Source organism: Sinocyclocheilus rhinocerous, unplaced genomic scaffold (genome assembly GCF_001515625.1).
Source record: "Sinocyclocheilus rhinocerous isolate Xijiao unplaced genomic scaffold, SAMN03320098_v1.1 scaffold313, whole genome shotgun sequence".
Classification (NCBI taxonomy): Eukaryota; Metazoa; Chordata; class Actinopteri; order Cypriniformes; family Cyprinidae; genus Sinocyclocheilus; species Sinocyclocheilus rhinocerous.
Window position 1 is genome coordinate 45,561 of NW_015627539.1, and position 20,845 is coordinate 66,405.

The window sequence follows — 20,845 nt, forward strand, 5'->3', positions numbered from 1 at the left end:
TCTTTTGTAATTCTTGCTCTTGAGAGTTGAGTGGTGGCAGCATAGGTGTTATTCCGCAATAAGGAAGCTCACCAGTGGCCGATAGTGGTGGGTGAACTTATTACAATAACTACCCAAGACTTTCAAAAGCATACTGTTTGCCAGCTATTTTACATTTCACCGTCTGAGGGTGAAACACCAAATATCACAAATAATGGCCTTAACTAGCAAATATCGGACTGCACCACATTATTTGCGTTATTTTCAGCTTCCCTGTACTTTTTATGATTAAAAAAAACTGTCAAGGAAGTTTTGTCTTTTATCTGATAAATGTATAATGAAACTATGTTAATCGTGTGATAACATCCTGTAAATGTCATTAGTTAAACTGAAAACAAAACTTGAAACCGTTTAAAAGATTGTCACATGTCTATATTTCTTTTCTAACACGGAAGTAGCCTTCTGAGCGAAAATTCAGAAGAAATACGTCTACTTTAAACCATTAAAATTGCACATAAATTACGATTATAATATACTGATTATAATTAACAAAACACAACGGTCCCAATTTTAATGGGATGGGATACAGCACCATGTAGAAAAGCACAAAATTAAAATATAAGCCATTGCTTCAACGATGTTGCTTCGTCACTGTAGGCCTATCTTTAACACTCACCTCTGTGGAAATGCATCTGAGGATGTGTGGGCTTCATAATGTCGATATTTTCGAGGTTCCATCAAGAAAATCGAAATGAAGGAAACTCAAAACTTTGATTTTCGTGTTAATATGTTTCTGCTTTCATAACACAGGCCGATGGATTTTGCTTTCACTTCGATATCTTTTTTTACTTTTAATGGCGGTTGGCAAACCACTGAAAGATGCATTTCCGTCACCTACTGAACTGGAAGAATGACCCCTTGTCCTAATACACACACTTGTGGTCTTTGCACTTGACCGCTTGACTACTTATATGACGCATTTCCTATATTTGGCCCAAGTGTTCAAGTGAGCATGAAGACCACAAGTGTGTGTAAAACTTTTCATTACCTGATGGGACACACTTATAGTGTTGTAAAAACGCAAATTGTTTACAGAGTTTTATTATTATTTTCAATACTTTGCATTTTAAAATCAACTTCTAAATGTCTGTTCAGTAGTCCCTATAGATGACACAATTTAATTAAGTGATAAAAAGCAGTTGCAAATGTTGTACAAAAATTAATATACTAATCTTTGCAGCAATAAAATGTGTAGCCGTTTGTTTTACTACCAAATTATATGTAATATCTTATTATTATTAATATTTAACTTACATTGGAAAGGTTTCCGTGACCTCTCGCGAGATCTCGGCAGAATATCAATGCTTCCTAGAAACATGCTGTCTTTAACATATATTGTCACTTCCACAAGCTCTTACAAAATGGACAACTTGTTGAGGTATGGCATTAAATACAACAGCATACTCTTTTGGCGTAACTGGAAAACCTAATTTATCCAAAAATTCACTATAAGACAATAAATTTCCATTTGAATTTCAAAGTTGTCTAACTAACACAATATCATTTTCATATCAACTTTTATAAAAGAGAGATTTATTTTTATATTGAATACATCTATTATTTCAAATAACATATTTATTTGGGGAAAAATTGTGCTTAAACACGAGCATCCAGGCCAATAAAGCTTGTTTGTGAAATTTAGCTAATTTCACAGGTAGTTTATCAATTTTAAAATCACATCTCAACAGAAGATCTATGCCACCCATCATGTCAAACACGTGTTTTGGAAATCTATACCACATGCATCATGAAGTTAATTAACCAATTAACCTTGAATGTATTGTTTAAAGTTTCAAAACTAAGCACAGATAATCCACCTTTGCCCTTTGGTTTACATAAAATGTCCTTTCTCAAATAGTGATGTCTATTCCTCCATACAAAATTAAATAACATTTTGTCTAATTCTTTGTACACATTATATGGCATTTCTAAAGCTAATGACACATAGACAGATCTTGATTTCCCCCTTGCTTTGGATAGTAAAACCTAACCATTCGGGGATAAATCTCTTTGAAGCCAGATATTAAATCTTGTTTTAGTTTTGTTCATTATAGGCTTGAAATTGAGCATAAAAGTCTATGAATAAGATAAAAGAATTATTTGGTATGTAACAATTGTACTCAATCATATCTAGAATTAACCTAATATTATTACTAATATGTCTCCCACTCATAAACCCTGATTGTTTTTGATGGACATGTGTGTCAGTAAAAACAACAGAAACGGAAACAACAAAAATGGACTTGCAGCTTCTTCTTCTGTGAGTTTATTGGCAGGTTGCAAACCAACTGGGAAGGTGCATACCGCCACCTATTGTACTGGAGTGTGACGAAGATGGAACACAAGGAAGATTTCTACAAGATTCAAGATTCAAGATTTTTTATTTGTCACATACATGGTTATATAGGGAATATATGACCAGCAGTGAAATGTAAGTCAGGTCCGCTCCATGGACAGTGCAATTATTAAAGAATACAAACTTATATTGTATAAATTATATATAAATATAGGTATGGAAAAAGTAAGATAAAAAATAAGAATAAAATAAAATGCGCAGGACAGTATACTGTAGACTTAATAAATATTAAGATGAGCAGGAATGTACAAGAGAAGAATGTGCAAACAGGTTGTACAGGGTAGTTACATAGCAGCAATAGGGGTAAAAAAGTAAATAAATAAAATATTACAGAAACTGCTGTGTGCAAGTGACAATGTCTGTATATTAAGTGTCATACTGATAATTAAGTGAAGTCATGTTGGTGTTAAGAGACTGAGTTTGAGTTTAGGAGCCTGATGGCCTGGGGGAAGAAGCTCCTCCTAAGTCTCTCGGTTTTTGCCATCAGGCTACGGAAGCGCTTACCAGATGGCAGCAAAATGAAAAGACAGTTACCAGGGTGGTTGGAGTCCTTGATGATTTTAACAGCTCTGCTTTTGCAGCGTTTGAGGTAGATGTCCTGTAGAGAGGGGAGAGCAGACCCTGAGATGCGCTCAGCTAAGCGCACAACTCTCTGCAGGGCTTTGCAGTCTTGACTGGAGCTGTTCCCATACCACACTGAGATACAGTATATTCTGTTCTTTAGACCGCTATTTCTCAAGAACTTCATTAATGCTGTAATTATTTTATTAAATTCTACTCCTGCCTTTAATATATTAAATAAGGTAAATTCCATAATACCCAAAGCTTGCTTTAGTTTTGAACTATTACCCACTGTGGCATTATTTTTTGAATTTTCTTTTAATATTTGTTGTAAGCTTGTATTTACAGATGGCTTTATAAATTTCCAGGGTGGTATCACTGATACTGCCACAGTGGGACTTATTTGCAACTGATTGAGACCTGCATTTTGTGCCAATGCGTTCATGATTCTACATAATTTAAATAATAGCCTACATGAAATATATAGTTTATGAATATTCCAAAATTCAGATTACAGTTTAACAAATAAGAGACTGTCATTGGACGCTACATCTTCTCATCCGAGAACCGTTAGGCCTAATCCCTTATGAAAATTAACCATGGTTTTACCAACCATGATTATAGATAAACCACGGTAACCACAAATTAACCGTGGTTTTGCTACACTAACCATAGTTTAACCATGGCATTTGAAGTAAAACTGTGGTTATACAAATGGTAATCAATAAGCCAAAAAACATTTACACTTTTACTATAATAAAACAATGGTTAATTTTCATAAGGGATGTGAAGCAAAGCTGTGAAGAATCAACTGTTGGTGATCGGCCCAAACAAAGACTATATCAGACATAATTTCCCGCTATGCATTTCGCTTCAGCGTTTGAGGGGGAAATCAAAATGCCAAACGGTGATGAAAAACACATTAACTGAGTGAATAAAAGGTTTTACCTTTGCAGTCATTGTCCAAAAGATCTCAAAAACATCATTACCTAACCCTATAAAACATCCAAGATTTGCCACTTAGTCACAAATACAATTCAAGTTTTTAATTGCCATTCAATTCCATTGATTTGTTCACATCACTGAGATGGCAGATACAAAGGTCCACTAGATGAATGGGAGGAAGATTTTAATAGGTCATGTATATTTTATATTATTAATAGGTCATAATAAATAATATTTACATTAATACAAAGTCATTAACAAATATCTCTCAGTGAGGTCACAGTGACTTCCGTTTTTGATGATCACGTCTCATAGTGGCCCCATATGCACCATCATGTAACAGCTGTCAGTAAAATAAAGCACAAACATATGCATTATGGGACATCACTCCTGACACATCTAGTTCAAATGGCATTATTATGTGAAATGAATCAATATTTACTGCAGTGTCTCTAGTTTATCTTTTAAAGCAGAGAGATGCCCAAAGAAAAGGGCTTTGGCATGTTGAGGGCCATGGCTAAGGTTACAATTGCTAAATATTATTAATATAAATACTATATATGTATACTGCATAGTATAAACTATGATCTTCCTTTAGTTCAGGATGTTTAGCTGCGAAACGTAAGATTTTTCTCGTCTCTTTGTGGCTTTTAGGAAAATCTAGAGATATGGGTATGATATATCAACTTTGCATGCTTCCATGAAGGAGAAAAGGAGGATCCATGAATCTATGAACACTACCTCAGTACTCTTGTTAGTTCTGCTAAATCAACACTGGCCTGTGTCTCCCTCTGTTGGCGGAAAAAGAAAAGATCAATAATTCGGTTTTATTTCTACATTGCTTCTGCGGTGAATAAATAGTAGGCCTACTACTTAATTGGGTTTGCAATATAGAAATTAATGTTCCTTTTTAACGTTATGCTTCAGAAAGCTGATGTTGCATAAAGGAAAAGTACAAGTTCAGAGTCAAATACCACCTGTAAGGAAATTATCAAAAATGTAAATAAATAAATAAATAACAGTGACACCTTCTAAGAAAAATCGTGCTCGATGCTTTTAAATAATCTTAGCATAATCACTACACATTCCTAAATCTCGATGCTTTTTAGAGATGTATTATTGGTGATTGTAAATACCAGAATAAATGGCTAAGGTTACAATTGCTAAATATTATTAATATAAATACTATATATGTATACTGCATAGTATAAACTATGATCTTCCTTTAGTTCAGGATGTTTAGCTGCGAAACGTAAGATTTTTCTCGTCTCTTTGTGGCTTTTAGGAAAATCTAGAGATATGGGTATGATATATCAACTTTGCATGCTTCCATGAAGGAGAAAAGGAGGATCCATGAATCTATGAACACTACCTCAGTACTCTTGTTAGTTCTGCTAAATCAACACTGGCCTGTGTCTCCCTCTGTTGGCGGAAAAAGAAAAGATCAATAATTCGGTTTTATTTCTACATTGCTTCTGCGGTGAATAAATAGTAGGCCTACTACTTAATTGGGTTTGCAATATAGAAATTAATGTTCCTTTTTAACGTTATGCTTCAGAAAGCTGATGTTGCATAAAGGAAAAGTACAAGTTCAGAGTCAAATACCACCTGTAAGGAAATTATCAAAAATGTAAATAAATAAATAAATAACAGTGACACCTTCTAAGAAAAATCGTGCTCGATGCTTTTAAATAATCTTAGCATAATCACTACACATTGCTAAATCTCGATGCTTTTTAGAGATATATTATTGGTGATTGTAAATACCAGAATAACTGTAACCGAGTTTCTCTCTTTTTCTCGAGACAGTTTCACATATTGGCACGTGTGCGGCAGCACTGACTTCAATGAAGGATTACACCTTTCTCAGTCACACTGTACGATTCAGACCACACGACGCGCATGAAGGAGAGATGCGATTGGCTGGACGCGGTTTGGAGGCGGGTTCAATCGTCCATTCCGATCGTCTCATTGGTCAGAGCGGTACAGTAGGTGAGTCTGAGCGTTAAACTTTTCTGTCCGTTCGGAGACGGAGACAAACAGCCAGGCTGTGTTTACTACACCGTTCTGCTGCTTTCCCTAAAGATATTCCAAAGAGCTAACATGCAAACGATTCAGAGACACTAGTTAACACAGGAAAGGTGAGTATATATTTACATAAGTGTGTCGTTGATGTCTTTTTCATGTGTTTTTCCTAAAGCGGAACCGCATTCCCACCTAGAAATACGCCTAACGCGCAACGACTGTGCTTTGTCTTCGTGATCCTTCAAGTCGTCACTCTTAACCGAGCATTTATTCTTGAATATATGCTTTTAATCCTCTGTTATGTGCTGTAATTTGACTGGATGCATGTGAAATGGGGTTTTTGCAGTGTGTCCTCCTCGCGCAGCTGTCACTACGGATGTTCGTGCGCTCGTGCGTCACGTGACTCATCGAGCTGCAAACTTCAGCAGCCTTTGTGACAAACATATCATAATCACCGAAGCAAATGAGCCAAAGCAGTCATCGAAGTCCTGCCTTCATTTATTATTTCTGAGAAATCTGAGAGATGAAACCAGAAAGCGGATTCAAACCATGTTTATCTTTGAGCAATAATTGCTTAAGTAAATAGCATACTCATTTGATGGGACTGCCAATTTTCATGTTAATCGCTGCGTAATGCATACTTTAAAAAGAATAGCATGCATTGCACACTGTAAAGTACACACAGTGTTCTGTTCTGAACACAGCCATGGTTAGTTTAGCAGGTTAACTGCTGCTAGATGTCAAAACCAGTGTTGGGGGTAACGCATTACAAGTAACGCGAGTTACGAAATCAGAGTACTTTTTCAAGTAACTAGTAAAGTAACGCATTACTTTTTCATTTACAAGAGACTATCTGAGTTACTTTTTCAAATAAGTAAAGCAAGTTACTTATTTTTTTCAAATTGATTGACAGCTCTCCTGTCCCCATGTTGAGAGAAATCAGATGTTACTGTAGTTCTAAAATAAATATGAATATGCATTAATTCATCTCACTCACAAAAGATTCAATATTCCTCAAAATGAATAAAAATAATGCAACTCAGAATATGACGCAAACCTGCAATAATTAAATGTTAAACAACACAAATATCCTTTATGCATTTAATAAAACAAAAAAGCAAGCCCTGTCCAGATTTAAAAAGTAACGCAAAAGTAACGTAACGCATTACTTTCCATAAAAAGTAACTAAGTAACATAATTAGTTACTTTTTTAATGGAGTAATGCAATATTGTAATGCATTACTTTTAAAAGTAACTTTCCCCAACACTGGTCAAAACTACACCATAACGTGACCTTTTCTACCCTGAAGACCATTCCAAATTGATCCATGCATTCTGACTTGATTATACATTTTTCAAGCAACATAAACATCCCAATAAATCCATTACAGGCTATTTTAGTAGATATTTTACCTACGATGGGCAGTTTTTAGCATGCACACAGGCTTGTTTTCCCTGCTTAGACTGCTGTAATAATAGTGACTCAATGGCAGCTAATAGCCTTTGACTATGGAGGTCAGTAGGCTAATGTCTGAACCTGCAGTGCTTTTTAAATACTCTTTTTCCATTGACGTACCAACCACGGGTTGATTAATCCCAGTACATTAATACAATTGTTTTGTATGACAAGTTTTCTGAAATTTAAATACGCACTAATCTGCATACACTTTCAGAACAACATCTGAACTTTGGATAAACCCAGGTTCAAAATTCTTGTTTTGTTGACATATTAAAGGCGTATAATATATGAACAAACCTATCTATAAAAGCGTTCAGGATATAGATGGGAATAAAACTGTAAAGTTTGCATGCAAGTGCTGTAGAAGTGGAGATTTCTGGCTCAGCGCATGAGAAAAAACTGCTTGCCTTTAAAGATATGTATTGTAACTTAAATTTACAGACACATAGAGAAAGTGTATTGTTTTCTTTTCATTAGTCTGAAAGAAGAAGTTATGGGACCAAAATAGCACACAATCTCAAAACTGACCAATGCATGAAATAAAAATGGTTTTTACCTGTAGTATGTTGCCTTAAAATAAAGAAATAAAATAAACTAGACAAAAAAAGTTTGTCGAGACAAACTTTAGGTTGGCTTGAGAAAACCTAGCCTGAAGTTTTTTTTAAAGTAATTGCATCAAGTGTATTTAAAATGCACTTTTTCTTTTTGGAATTTCACTATTTGTACTACAAAACGTCATAGAATAGTGCATAAGTACGCGATTTGGGACACACCTCTAGTTTATAAAAATTGCTTGTCATCTATATACTGTATGACCCTTGTGACCTTTACCTCTTGTTCTGCAGATGGAGGACGTGGCCGCAGCCTCTGTTCTCGCAGGCCCGTCCCAGCCCACGTTTTCCCGCCCGCCGGGCTCCGAGCGCCGGAACCGTAAGTCCGGCACCGCCAACATCTTCCAGGGCGTGAACCTGCGGCAGCTCCGGCGGCTCTTCCAGGCGGCGGGAGACCCAGACGCAGAGCAGAGGGCGCGGATGGTGTGGGGGAACCGCAGCGGGGCGGCCGGAGAGGACGGAGCTGACCGGGAGGAGGAGGACGAGGACGGAGCCGTGGCGGAGGTGGAGACGGGTCTGGCCCAGGCGCTGGTGGGACTCAGAGTCCGAGCGCGGAACCGAAGCGGCCTCAGGGTGGAGGCTCATAAAGACGGCACAGGAACACGATGGGTGCGGGCGTTCGGTCATCTCAGGTGAGACAGAGAGAGAAACGATTCTACAAAATCATTATTATCTACAAAATAAAGCCTGCTTTTGATTTTGTAAACTGTCACTTTGTAAACTGTAACTAACATCATTGTAATATTTGTGTACAGAATTGCAGGCACATTCAATTTTATATACATATATAAGTATTTATACAAAATTGTGGTATTTATTTACTGCCTGATTGCAATCGATCAAAATCATTATATTTTGGTATTTTTTGTAAAATTATTATATAGCAATAAAAATACTATAGTTCAGTAATGAGAATAACCTTTGAGAATGAGAATCACAAAAATTATTAGGTGAAAATCTGGCACAAAAATATTTGTACAAAATTGCAAATAAATAAATAAGCACTTTTTTATTCAAAACATAACTTTTTCCTTTGATTTTGGGGTGAAATGTGACTTGCATATGCTTTTATAGAATTTACCCTTGTAGATTTACTAGTGTTTATTCGGATGCACATGGCAGCTACACACACTAGCGTGTTGTGTGTGTGTTAATGGAAACATGCTAATCTAAACAAAAGGTCATGATTAGCCACAAACCTGCCACATTAAAGACCCTGTAAACAAACTAGAAAAGGCGTGGGTCTCATCCACCCACCCGTGAACATCAGATGTGCATGATACTGTAATTACATAGCATGTAACGATCTACATCTAAAAAGTGCATTCATCATTATGTAATCACCCATCAGAATCAACGAGGGCTCACTGGCACAAACGTCTGAAGTCATAACTGGAGATGAAGACAATAACGACAATGAAACTGTAACTAACATCATTGTAATATTTGTGTACAGAATTGCAGGCACATTCAATTTTATTAGCTATTTACTGAAATACAACCATGTGTTCAACTAAAATTGTGGATGGATTTTTTTTTTTTAAATGTCCAGGTCACATTATACCCCAAAATATAAAGATAAACAATTACATATTTTGCATAAAGCAAATTAAGCTTGAATCCTTACTTGTCATGCAAAAATAATAATGATATATAATTTATATTGGTATTTACACTATTCTCATTACTTGCAGTGCAAAATATATTTTTATATTAGTATTTATTAAAAAAATCACCTCATTCTCATTCCTTGCAATGCAAAAAAAATTTAAAAATAATATATATATATATATATATATATATAACTAATGATGATGATGCATCTGCTTTGGGAGCCTGTGGAGGGCAGAGCTCTTTTGAAGCTGGATCATGTGACCAAGCTGACTTCCTGCCCCCAGAGGAAGAGGCTCAGGGGCCCTCGGGCGGCCCCAGATGGAGCTGGAACGCCGTTCAGGAGAAGGACCCGGAGCGATACCTGCACCGGATCCGACACTGATGCAGCGGAGCAGTGCAGTGCATCCAATCAGATTCCTGCCTGAGAGACTCGCAGTCACTGTAGATTTACTTGAAGCCACCGCCTCAATCAAACGCTAGTCTTAATCGAGCAACGATCGACACTACAGCACCTGCAGCGGCCAGGAACGCACATTAACAAAAATCCCGCAGGATTACAGTCCTGTGAAACTTTAACACATTGTTTACCGGTTTGTGACATCCTCAGACCTGATGGTCTACCTTGCACAACAGTCGAACACTATTATAGGGATAGTTCACCCAGAAATTTCAGTTCTGCCTCATCTACTCATCCTCATGCGTTACAAACCCCAAAACACTTTCATTCTTGTGCAGAGCAAAAAAAGATGCTTATGCTGCTCTTTTCTGACAAATATGAGTGAACTGAGGCATTTGAGCTCCAAAAATGACAAAATCATCACAAAACATTTAAAAATACAGCTCATTTTTTGGGCTGAATCTCATAATGCACGTAAAGAACATTTCCCATATATATACCCCAAAATCAAAAGATTAACAATGAGATGTTTCTTTTACATAAAGCAAATGACAACAAAACACACTGTCATATCTTGCAATGCAATAAGGATACATTATCTATATTGGTAAAGTATTTATACTAAAAAACAAACCTAATTCCCATTAAATGCATTGCAAAAATATTAATGATACATTACCAAAAAAATTCAAATAATTATTATACATTTATTTACATTTGGTAAAACATTTATACATAATAGTGGTATCTGTTTGCTGTCTTTATGCTGATAAAATCATTGTATTGCAGTATTTTTTTTTCTATAATACAGTAAAAAATATTGTATTTCAGTAATGAGAATCACCTTTGAGCATGAGAATGATAAAAAAACTAAAAATATTGGGTAAAACGAAAAACAATTTTCCTTTTGATTTCAGGGTGAAAAGTGACTTGATTTGGTTGGATTCACCCAAGTAGATGTATTTCAGTGAATGGAGGCAGTTGTACTTCGAAAAAATGATCCAAAAAAAAAATCACCACCAAATATGATTATGCACTATATTCCAGGTTATATGACTTTAGACGGTTTGAAAAACAGTGCATGAGTCATATAGACTATTTTAAGCAGCTTTTTTGGTCATTTTTTGTATCCGTGCCTATTCACTATCATGTGTTCATTGTAATTATTTCATACTGAAAAGAGAAAATCATACAGGTTTGGAACAACATGTGGGCGAGCAAATGACAAGACTTTCATGTTTTGGGTGATCTGTTCCTTTAAATGCAATGATTTAAGTCTCATCGAAGCTTCCAGAGCCACTATTAGCTTGTGTTTATATGAATGTACGCGGCCGAAGAGTGCTGGGTTTCTATTATTTAATGATATGTGCTTGTATTTTGTTTTTGAAACACTAGTTTCTCAGTAGTTCTCCTTTTTTACGGGAGCATTTTGCCTTCCAGTGGTGTTTAAATGGTTAATATCTAAAAATATCAAAGAATGTATTAGCATTTACTGCAACACTGCAGTTCTCATCAAACCATTAGTGTTGTTTTAGATACAAATAATCTGTGGTAATATGTAAATGATAGTATTATCACCTGTAGAAGTATGCTGGACACTATTAGTGCTGATTATTTAATGTCTTCTTCTGTCACTCAGACAGACATTTAGAAGCAATATGGAAGAAAACATGTAGCCGAAATCAGTAAACACTACTACATGCACAAGAACAAGTTATTTTATTCCCTTGTGTTTAAGCTGGAACTTCCAATTAAACTGTTTTTGAAATAAAACTCAAGTCTGTTCCTTTTATTGAGTTCTGCACAGTTATAGTTTTAGCATCTTTCATTAAATACATTACATACAAATTATACAGTCCATTGTCACGTTTTAAGGTCAGTTTTGTTGACACCTGTGAATACATTGTTAAAAAAAAATTACAACATCTTCAATTTTCAAATGAAATCGAACAATGAACAAAAGAACAAAAGGAACGATGTCACTACGAGAATGGAACGTTCAGTGTTTCTGCACGCGCTCAGTTGAGCGCCAAAGTGACTCCGCCTCCAAGTTACGAACGCCAAACAGGTGAGCGTAAAAAAGTAGAAAAATATCATGCTAATGGACAAAAAGCAGGAGAAAGTGTGACTTTTCAACGATTGCGAGAAAAAACGCAACTAACACACAAGTGAGGCAAGAAAACCCTGACCAGAAAACGCTTATGAATGATATAGTTGAGCAGTTCCAGAGCAGTCAAGCATCAAGGTTTCACTACAGCAGAAAGTTTCTCCTTCATCGTCTTGTTGACTCGACATGCAGGCCATTCTGAACGCGGCTTTGTGTGTTCATAAAGTGTAACAGTCAACAAGGCAATGCTTTCCTTCAGAATTATGTGTTCGTCATCAGTTATTCCTACTCTCTTTGTTCCCAAAATCCCAGTGAAAAAAACGCAACTAAAACCAGGCTGTAACGTTACTTGTGCATCACCACCAGGTGAAGAAGGGTCTTCTGCTCTGGAAGCTCTGCGTGTAGGATTCGCTGTTGGCTCGCTGCGGCGCTCGCGCCGTCTCCACGATCACCGGCGGCATCTGCACCAGCTGCAGCGGGGTCTTGCCCTCACTCAGCGCCTGACTCAGGTTCAGGATCTAGAGCAACGCAGGGCAAGAAATGAGCTGAACGATGCCAAATCATAGGGTGGTTTTCATTCAACTTCCCTGCTCTTGTTGGTCTCTTTTCGCTTCAGCGTGAAAATGTCTTAAGGTAACGTCTCATAAAGAAATATCTAGAATCAGATCTGCTCTGCGAATGTCAAGCAGCTTCGAGAAATGAGTTGCTGGAAATAATCACCAATAGAGGTTCATTGTTGCAAACTGTTCCAGTTGTGAATCATATTAAAGTTCACATGAACCCTTTCCCCTTTTGAAAACCTCGAAGGACATTTTCAATGTTTAAATAATATATTGTGTCCAAATAACCGGGCTGAGCGATAGCATTTGGTCAAAATTTTTAATCACAGTATTTTCCCCCATATCATTCCACATGTTTGCTAGACCTCAAAAATGACTGTGAACATGTAAACTCCACAGAGAAACCAATTTAGGGCCCCAATTTATTTTATTTTTTATACATTTTTTGCCGGAGTCTGTTTTTATGCTTTAAAACATTCATCAACATCAAAATTGTGCGTAATGAAATTAATCCTTAAAACTTCATGTTTTAAAATGTTGATTAATGTGTTAATCAAAGGAAAATATAACCATTATTTTACAACAGAACACTGCATTTCTATTTTTGTCAAATAAGATTCTGCACATCAGAACTTATTGTATTGTATATTATATGCATTAAACATGGACAAAAATATCTTAGTTTCATTATATTAGTCAAAATTATTATTATTTTGAGTACAATTTACTATACAATTGTAATATACTGTCACAATTTCAAGTTAAACCGAACTTTTATTTTGTCAGTTTGTCGTGAAGACCTTTTGAGTTTTAGTGTGAAAGCTTTTCACAAATGAAACTGAAATGCTCATGAGCACCTCTGAAGATGTAGGCTAAATATCAAAAATTAATCAAAAGTTTATTATCGACATTTACAGATGTATTTTTTTTGGTGAATATCAATATTGCATAGCCCTATCATATAAAATATCGTAATATTATAATGCAGATTTGTGCTTTTAGTCTCTTTAAACACAAGTATAATCTAGTCATTAATGACTCACCTGCCCCCTCATTACTGAGACCTGCTTCTTGAACTGTCCTCTGTCGAAACCCGGGTCTTTCTGTCAGTGTTAACGTAAATATTATTAAATCAATACCAAGCATTAATTTCATGGAATATAAGTCAAACATACTGGCGAATACCCAGCTGAATTTCAAAGTGATCTCATGCGACTCACCTTAAAAAGCTCATATAGATCTTCCTCAAGGTCTTTGATGAAGTTTGGGTCGGATAATTTGGGCAGAACTAATTCTCGGATCTCTTGGGAAAACGCAACTCTAGCCTGTGGCAGCCAAGCCCAGTAAAACGGGTCTACAGGACATACAATCAACAAAAAGATTGAACTGACCGTGCAAAAAACTACATCAATTGAAACAAAACACCTCAAAATAAATGATGTTGCAATGATGACATTTGAACCGTTATCAAGAATATAGCGATGTGATTGGCCAGTAGTTGGTCATGTGTTTGTGAGGTGAATGATGATTGGCTTACAGGCTCTCCATGAATCCGGGTGTTTGAGAGGGAAGGCCAAGCCATTGTCAATGGCTGCCAGTTTAATGATGGGGTCCTTCACTACCACCCAATCACTGTCCTGCATGAGAAAAGCATTCGATAAACATGAACATAAAAACACAAACTGGGACAGAAAGTCTCCCAAAAAGAAAAGAAACCTGCATCTGGTCACTTACCCGGTTGCTTGACGTATCCATCGGACAGTCATATTTGATGAGCCAGTTGTCATTTCCTCGATCTACAGATCCATACAACAAATAATAGTTGTTCAAATAAAGACAGTATATATATAGTGTTTTTGGCCATTTCGTTTGACCTTAATTCTGTTGCTTTCCGTGGTTACCTGTGTTTCTGATGATGTAATCCAGCACCACCAGTCTCTCAAACTGTAGCAGGAGTTGGCGATTAGTGTTTTCTGGTAAAGGCTCCGCCTCGAACCGCCGGAGCCAGAAATCGGCGTCTTTATATCCCTCTACGAAGAGCTGGAATGAGCCCACCTACAAACAACCAATAGAAACCAGTTCACAAACCTACAACAACCAATAGAAACCAGTTCACAAACATACATGGCCAATAAATGTTTATAAACATGCAAAACTAATTTTTCAGCAGCTTTCATTTAGAAATGTATCACATTACAAACTTTGAAACAACAATAGTGTTTGTAAAGTTACAACAAAATCTTTTATTAGTAAATAAACTACTCATCCCATTTGCGAATGGTGAGATCAAATTAGCCATGATGGTAAAATTGCTTGTTATGAGTAAATAAAAGAAAGCTTATATTATCGTTCAACAATGTCAGAGCTCATGGCAGTTATGTCTTGAAAGATTTATAAAGTACTGCTAAAATTTAAGTTTCCTAATAGGAATTAATGGGAAATTAATAGGATTTTTACTTCTGAAACCATACCATTGTGCTCTATAGAATTTCTAAACCCAGGGTTATTATAATAACTAAAACAAAAATCATTAAAAGACTTAATTAAACTTGAAATAAAATAAATGTTAAATATAAATTTATTTTAAAATGACATTTCAATTTATTTTAAAATAAATAAAATATTTAAATAAAAACAAATTCAAATTATTATTTAAAACTAAAATTGCATCTCAATAATACTAAAATAACACTCTATAAACCTACAACATCTAAAATGTCTCCTCTTCCTCCAGGCAGAGAGGTGGCGCTGTCATAAACCTTACCTTGGGCGGCAGGCCAATCCGGTGGAAACGCTGGCCCACCTTGGGCACTTTTTCTAGCGCTAACCTCTTTCCTCGAGACTTTACTCGGTCGATGGCGCTGTAATTAAACGTCTCACTTGATAAATACACAACCTGAGAGAAAGAGAGCACAGATAACGCTTTATATAGGACATGTCTGTCAGCAGTCAGTGATAGAGATGGTGTGGGAGTGTGAGGTAACCGTTATGTTCAGCTGTGCGGTTGACTAGTTTGTTTTAGTGCGTGCCAGCAACAGGAAATAAAAGAGGCTGACTAACAAACACAAAACCATCAGGAGCATCACCCTACTTTCTCACGTCCTCATTAACCTCGGTTTTGGTTTTGCACAAGTGCACAAGTGTGGGTGTCGCTCTCATACCTTGGTGCGCGGCACGATGTTGAGCTCTAGTTTCTGGTCCACCAAACTGGCGCCGGCCTCTGACAGGTAGCCCTGATTCACAGACAGTCCCGGCCGAAACAGCACGGACAGCAGAGCTTCTGCAGCCATTTGGTCCACTTGGGGTTCAGCTGGCCGTACGGTTCCTCGTTCTTTGGTTTGAAGACGCCAATGATCTTCTGTTGGAGATGAGAGAGAGAGAGAGAGACCGATCATTTTGTGTCTTTACACATCAATGTATCGTCACGAGCTGCAGAGTTTAATTTGGTTTTGTTTGTGTATGTTTTTCTGACTCTCAAAGCCGTGATTCCCATTCACTTCCATTATATGACTGACAGACTGCAACGGTTTGAGTTAAAAATCTCAGTTTGTGTTCTACTGAAGAAACAAAGTCACCTACATCTTGGATGCCCTGGGGGTAAGCAGATAAACATCACATTTTCATTTTTGGGTAAACTATCCCTTTAACTACAATTAAAACTATAAAAAAAACTTGTTTCATTAACTGAAATAATAAATGTAAATTATTTTAAACTTATTTTATTTCAGATAGTTTCCAAAGCAACATTTCTCATTTGCATTTACTTTAACTTGATGTACTAAACTAACTAAAACTATTCTGCATAATAAAAAAAAAATGACAAAGAAATGCACAAAATTGCTAACAGTTTAACTAACACTAAAAGGAAAATAAAAAACACTAAGAACAAATTCAAAATATTCATAAAAACTAAAAACTTTCAATGACAAAATCTCAATGATACTAATATTACTAATATTACTATTTCATGCTAATCCACGACATTTTCAGTAATCATAGACGCTTTCCAAAACCAGACACCTCATTTTGGCTTGAATTTAAAGGGTTTAGTTCACCCAAAAATGAAAATTAGCCCATAAATTACTCACCCTCAAGTCATCCTAGGTGTATATGACTTTCTTTCACGAGACTCACCGGCGCATGCGCAACGCTGACCTCAGAGGTCATTACTGCTTCCAGTGTACAACTGTTGGCGCAAGCTACATTAAAGTTAGTGCTGGGCGGTATACCGGTTCACACCGAATACCGGTGTTTATTTTTGTTATGATATGAATTTTTAAAATAGCACAATACCGGTGTTTCGTTAAAAAGGGGTCCCTTTTCACTGTTGCACTGTGGTGAGGGAACAGCTGTATGTGTTACTAAGCGTGAAAGTTCCGAAACTGAAGCTGTAGAACTAATAGAACGTGATGACACAGAAGAACTCATCCACAATATCCACATTGACCGCCACAAATATCAAGTCATTTATGGGCTAATTTTCATTTTTGGGTGAACTAAAACCTGTAATGCAATTTCATTAAAACAATCCAAGAATGCAGTAAATTTTAAATCATCCAATATGGGAAATGTCAGTTTTGATTGTGAAGTGTGTATTTCTTTTGAGGTAAAACACTATTTTCGACATTGATAATAATCAGAAATGTTTCTTGAGCAGCAAATCAGTATATTAGATTGATTTCTGAAGGATCATGTGACACTGAAGACTGGAGTAATGATGCTGAAAATTCAGCTTTGATCACAGGAATAAATTACATTCTACAATATATTCACATAGAAAAGAGTTATTTGAAATTGTAATAATATCACAATATTACTGCTTTTACTTTTTCAATCAAATAAATGCAGCTTTACTGAGCATAAGAGACTTCTTTCAAAAACATTCTAAAATCTTACCGGACTCAGAAGTGTACAATAGTTACACATTTAACCTTATTCGACAGATTTAGTGATTTCCCAACTAAAAGTGTCCTTTAACAAAAACTTCATCTGGCCTCCGTGACTCATGTGTGATTTGATTTGCCCACCGTACCACCTGACCATACATGTGGTCATGTGCCTTGTGACTCATGTGAGTTGCCTCACTAGTGAGCAGATGAAGCTTGCCGCGTGTTCACTGCTGAGAGGACAACACCAGCCCTGCACCGCTGAAGATCAAAACGTCAAACTGATACCACATCAACTCAGTTCTGCCCCCTGCAGGCTGGAGTATGTAGCATAATCATCTGACTAACTGCACTAATCATCGTGACTAATAATCATGTCCTAAACTAGAATAACTTTATGAATGAAAAATGGGTTTGTTTGCAGTTAGGAATAATGTTTTTGGTCCCCTCTGGTCACCTCACAACCTATTTTCTTTGTCATTTTTAAATTAAACACTCAAAACTTTAAACAAACACTAACTTTGAACTAGTACAGAATAATGTGATTTGACCGAGGAGTAACAAAACAGGGAACTACGTTAGTTCCCGGTGTTGTTACTCCTCGGTCAAATCACAGAAAACATGTAGTAAATCTCAGTTCCTCTTCATCTTTATGTAGTAAAACTGGAAGAGTCTGTTCGCTAAAGTACATATTTTCTATAAGAATTATTATCAGTCATTATGAAGTTCCTCTCACATATTCACTCCGTTCTGATGATAAATATAATCAATATAACTCATTTTAACCTTAACCTTCTTTCTGAAACTACCGTTTTGAAGGGAGTCAGTGTGCAAACCAGGTCTAAACCCCAGAGCTACAATGTTTTGTGTTTCTGTGGCTGAATGAAAGCAAGTCAAATGTACTCGTCGAACACACTTCACAGCCATTAGGAGTCATACTGTAGAATTAGGCAGCTTAACACATGTGACAGGCCTTAAACCATGTCAAACCATCATGGTAATCCCACGGTTTCATTTAAAGAAAAGAGGAACTGAGTACGTATTGATGAAATGCCCACTGTTACTAAATAACCCTGAACGGTTCTGTATTCTCATAAAGAGAAAGTGTCGGTAAGTCTTTTGTTTAATAATCGATCATGATGGCATTTGTCTTAAAACTGAGGGAGCTGCCTATCTAGTGAACAAACCTTCCAAGAGTGACTAAAAATGCTGTCTAGATGGGTTTTGAGCTGGATTCTAGGATTCAGATACGCAGTTTATCAGCCATCGACCCCACAGCGGTCGACCACACAAAGTACCATGTCAAATCCAACGCAAACCTTTCAGATTAGACGCCGGACAAGGGTGTTTCTTCAACTATAGACACTTACTCTTAAAATACACTTATCTCCGCTGTAATTTATATGAAAAACAATGTCCAATAGTGCATTCCAGAGCTGTTATTGTAAACTAAACCTATAATTATTAAAAATCCTTTTCTTTAACTGATTTGGAAATAAAATTCCATATTAGATTAAAAATGTAAATGCTGCCTTATAAAATTTGTTTAAGTACTAAAATCACCACAACTAAGTGAGAAAAAATAAATCTAATTAGAAATAATAAAAAAACTCATGAAAACAACAAAAGCACATAGTAAAAATATGTTATAGCTAATTAAAAACATTATTGAATACTATTATTGTCTACAATAATACTAAAATAACACTGGTGGATGTACATGCATCACATTTCTGAACAGTCTGTAATAATGTAATATTTACCTTGATTGCCTTTGTTTTCTCACACCTCACATCTCTTCAGCTCAAACTTCACTGATACTGTTGTCTTCTCAGTAAACAAGTAGGCCTACACTAAACATAACGGTGATTAAAATAAGATCCCATTAACCATAAGATTACATAACAATAACATCCCATTAGTTACTACATTAAATAAAAAATTAACAAAGATCAATACAGTCGTTACAGTATTTTATAATTTAATAAATTATAAGAAAACTGTTCATTACTAGTTCATTTGATCTGAAATCCATTAAATAATATTAACAGATACAGCTTTTGATTTTAATAATGTATTAGTAAATGTTGAAATTACCATTTACCGAGACTAATAAGTGCTTTTGATTGTTAGTTCATGTTAACTAATGTAATTGACTAATGTTTACAAATGGAACTGTATTGTAAAGCTGCCAGAAACAATAACTCATTCCTAATCAAGCCAGACTTTGACTTTTATGAGAGCCGTTACCTGTATTAAGGTCTCATATAAAAGACGTAGTGCATATCTGCTGGGTAATTGAGTATGTACTGATAATGCACTGTTGTTTCACTAAAGAGAGCTTCAACGAGAAAGTGCCGGTAAGCTTTTTGTTTATCGATCAAACAGCTAGTGAGCTGCCTACCTAGGCATTGTGAGGTCTAAAAATGCTATTTAGATTTTGAACTACGGGCCTGATAAGGCTGCTGTCCTGTGCAATGACACAGCAATGTTTCCAATGACCCTAAAAGTGACATTTACCTGGTTTTATCACACATTCATCAAGTTTAATAATTTAAGATTGCACATCTGGGTCTGGAACAAGGGTGCAATAAAAATGCTAAATAATTAACCAAAAAGTTTCCAAAACACTTTCAGTTTCGCATTCACATTATAAAAACACATACAAGTGCATGTAGATGGAGAAACACACAATTGTCCAGCTTAAACTCTACAGAAACAGATTTCTGGTTTGCATGACTCCAGGCCTGACCTGATGACACAGCTGTTACTCTGACTCCTCAACACACAACATGTCCAGCTCTATGTGAAGCTGTGAATGCACAGAAAACTGATTAGACGAGCTTATGTAAGGGGTCACAGATCAAGACGGGATGACCTCTCACCCCTGCTGAGTCTTTGACGAAGTAGCTGCCGCTGGAGCCCTGGTAGATGCGCTCGGGGTAGATGCCCTCCTCCATGGCCCGCTCCGCCTTCCGGATGATCTCCCTGAACTCCGGATCCTCCGGGAACTCGTTCCTGTGCGGGTCGCGGGGCGACGCGCCTCGGTCTCGGTCCAGGAGCGGCTGCCGCTCGCAGCTGCGTCCTGGACTCCCGGCCGGCAGACGCACCACGGAGCCCGGCGTGCCTCCAAATCCGGCGCGGGGACTGGCGGGCTCGGCGGGACCGTAGCTGAAATCGTTGGAATCGCAAAGCGGAGAGACCAGCGGGCTCGTCTCGTCCATGACCAAGAAGGAGAGAGGAGGAGAGCGGGAGGAAAAGGGGAACTACGCGGGACAAGCGTTG

The 20,845-nt window shown here is 36.8% G+C and overlaps 1 protein-coding gene and 1 pseudogene across 1 annotated transcript; one reads left to right on the forward strand and one right to left on the reverse strand.

Annotated features, from left to right (window-relative positions):
• The first annotated feature begins 5,895 nt into the window (after positions 1-5,895).
• On the forward strand, positions 5,896-10,656 carry avpi1 (arginine vasopressin induced 1). Its single transcript, XM_016540775.1, has 4 exons — positions 5,896-6,042; positions 8,231-8,628; positions 9,348-9,414; positions 9,804-10,656. Exons 2-4 carry the CDS (start codon positions 8,231-8,233, stop codon positions 9,990-9,992), a joined length of 654 nt encoding a protein of 217 aa, XP_016396261.1. The 5' UTR covers positions 5,896-6,042; the 3' UTR covers positions 9,993-10,656.
• Positions 10,657-11,713: 1,057 nt separating this feature from the next.
• On the reverse strand, positions 11,714-20,839 carry LOC107729489 (phosphatidylinositol 4-kinase type 2-alpha-like; annotated as a pseudogene).
• Positions 20,840-20,845: the final 6 nt, after the last annotated feature.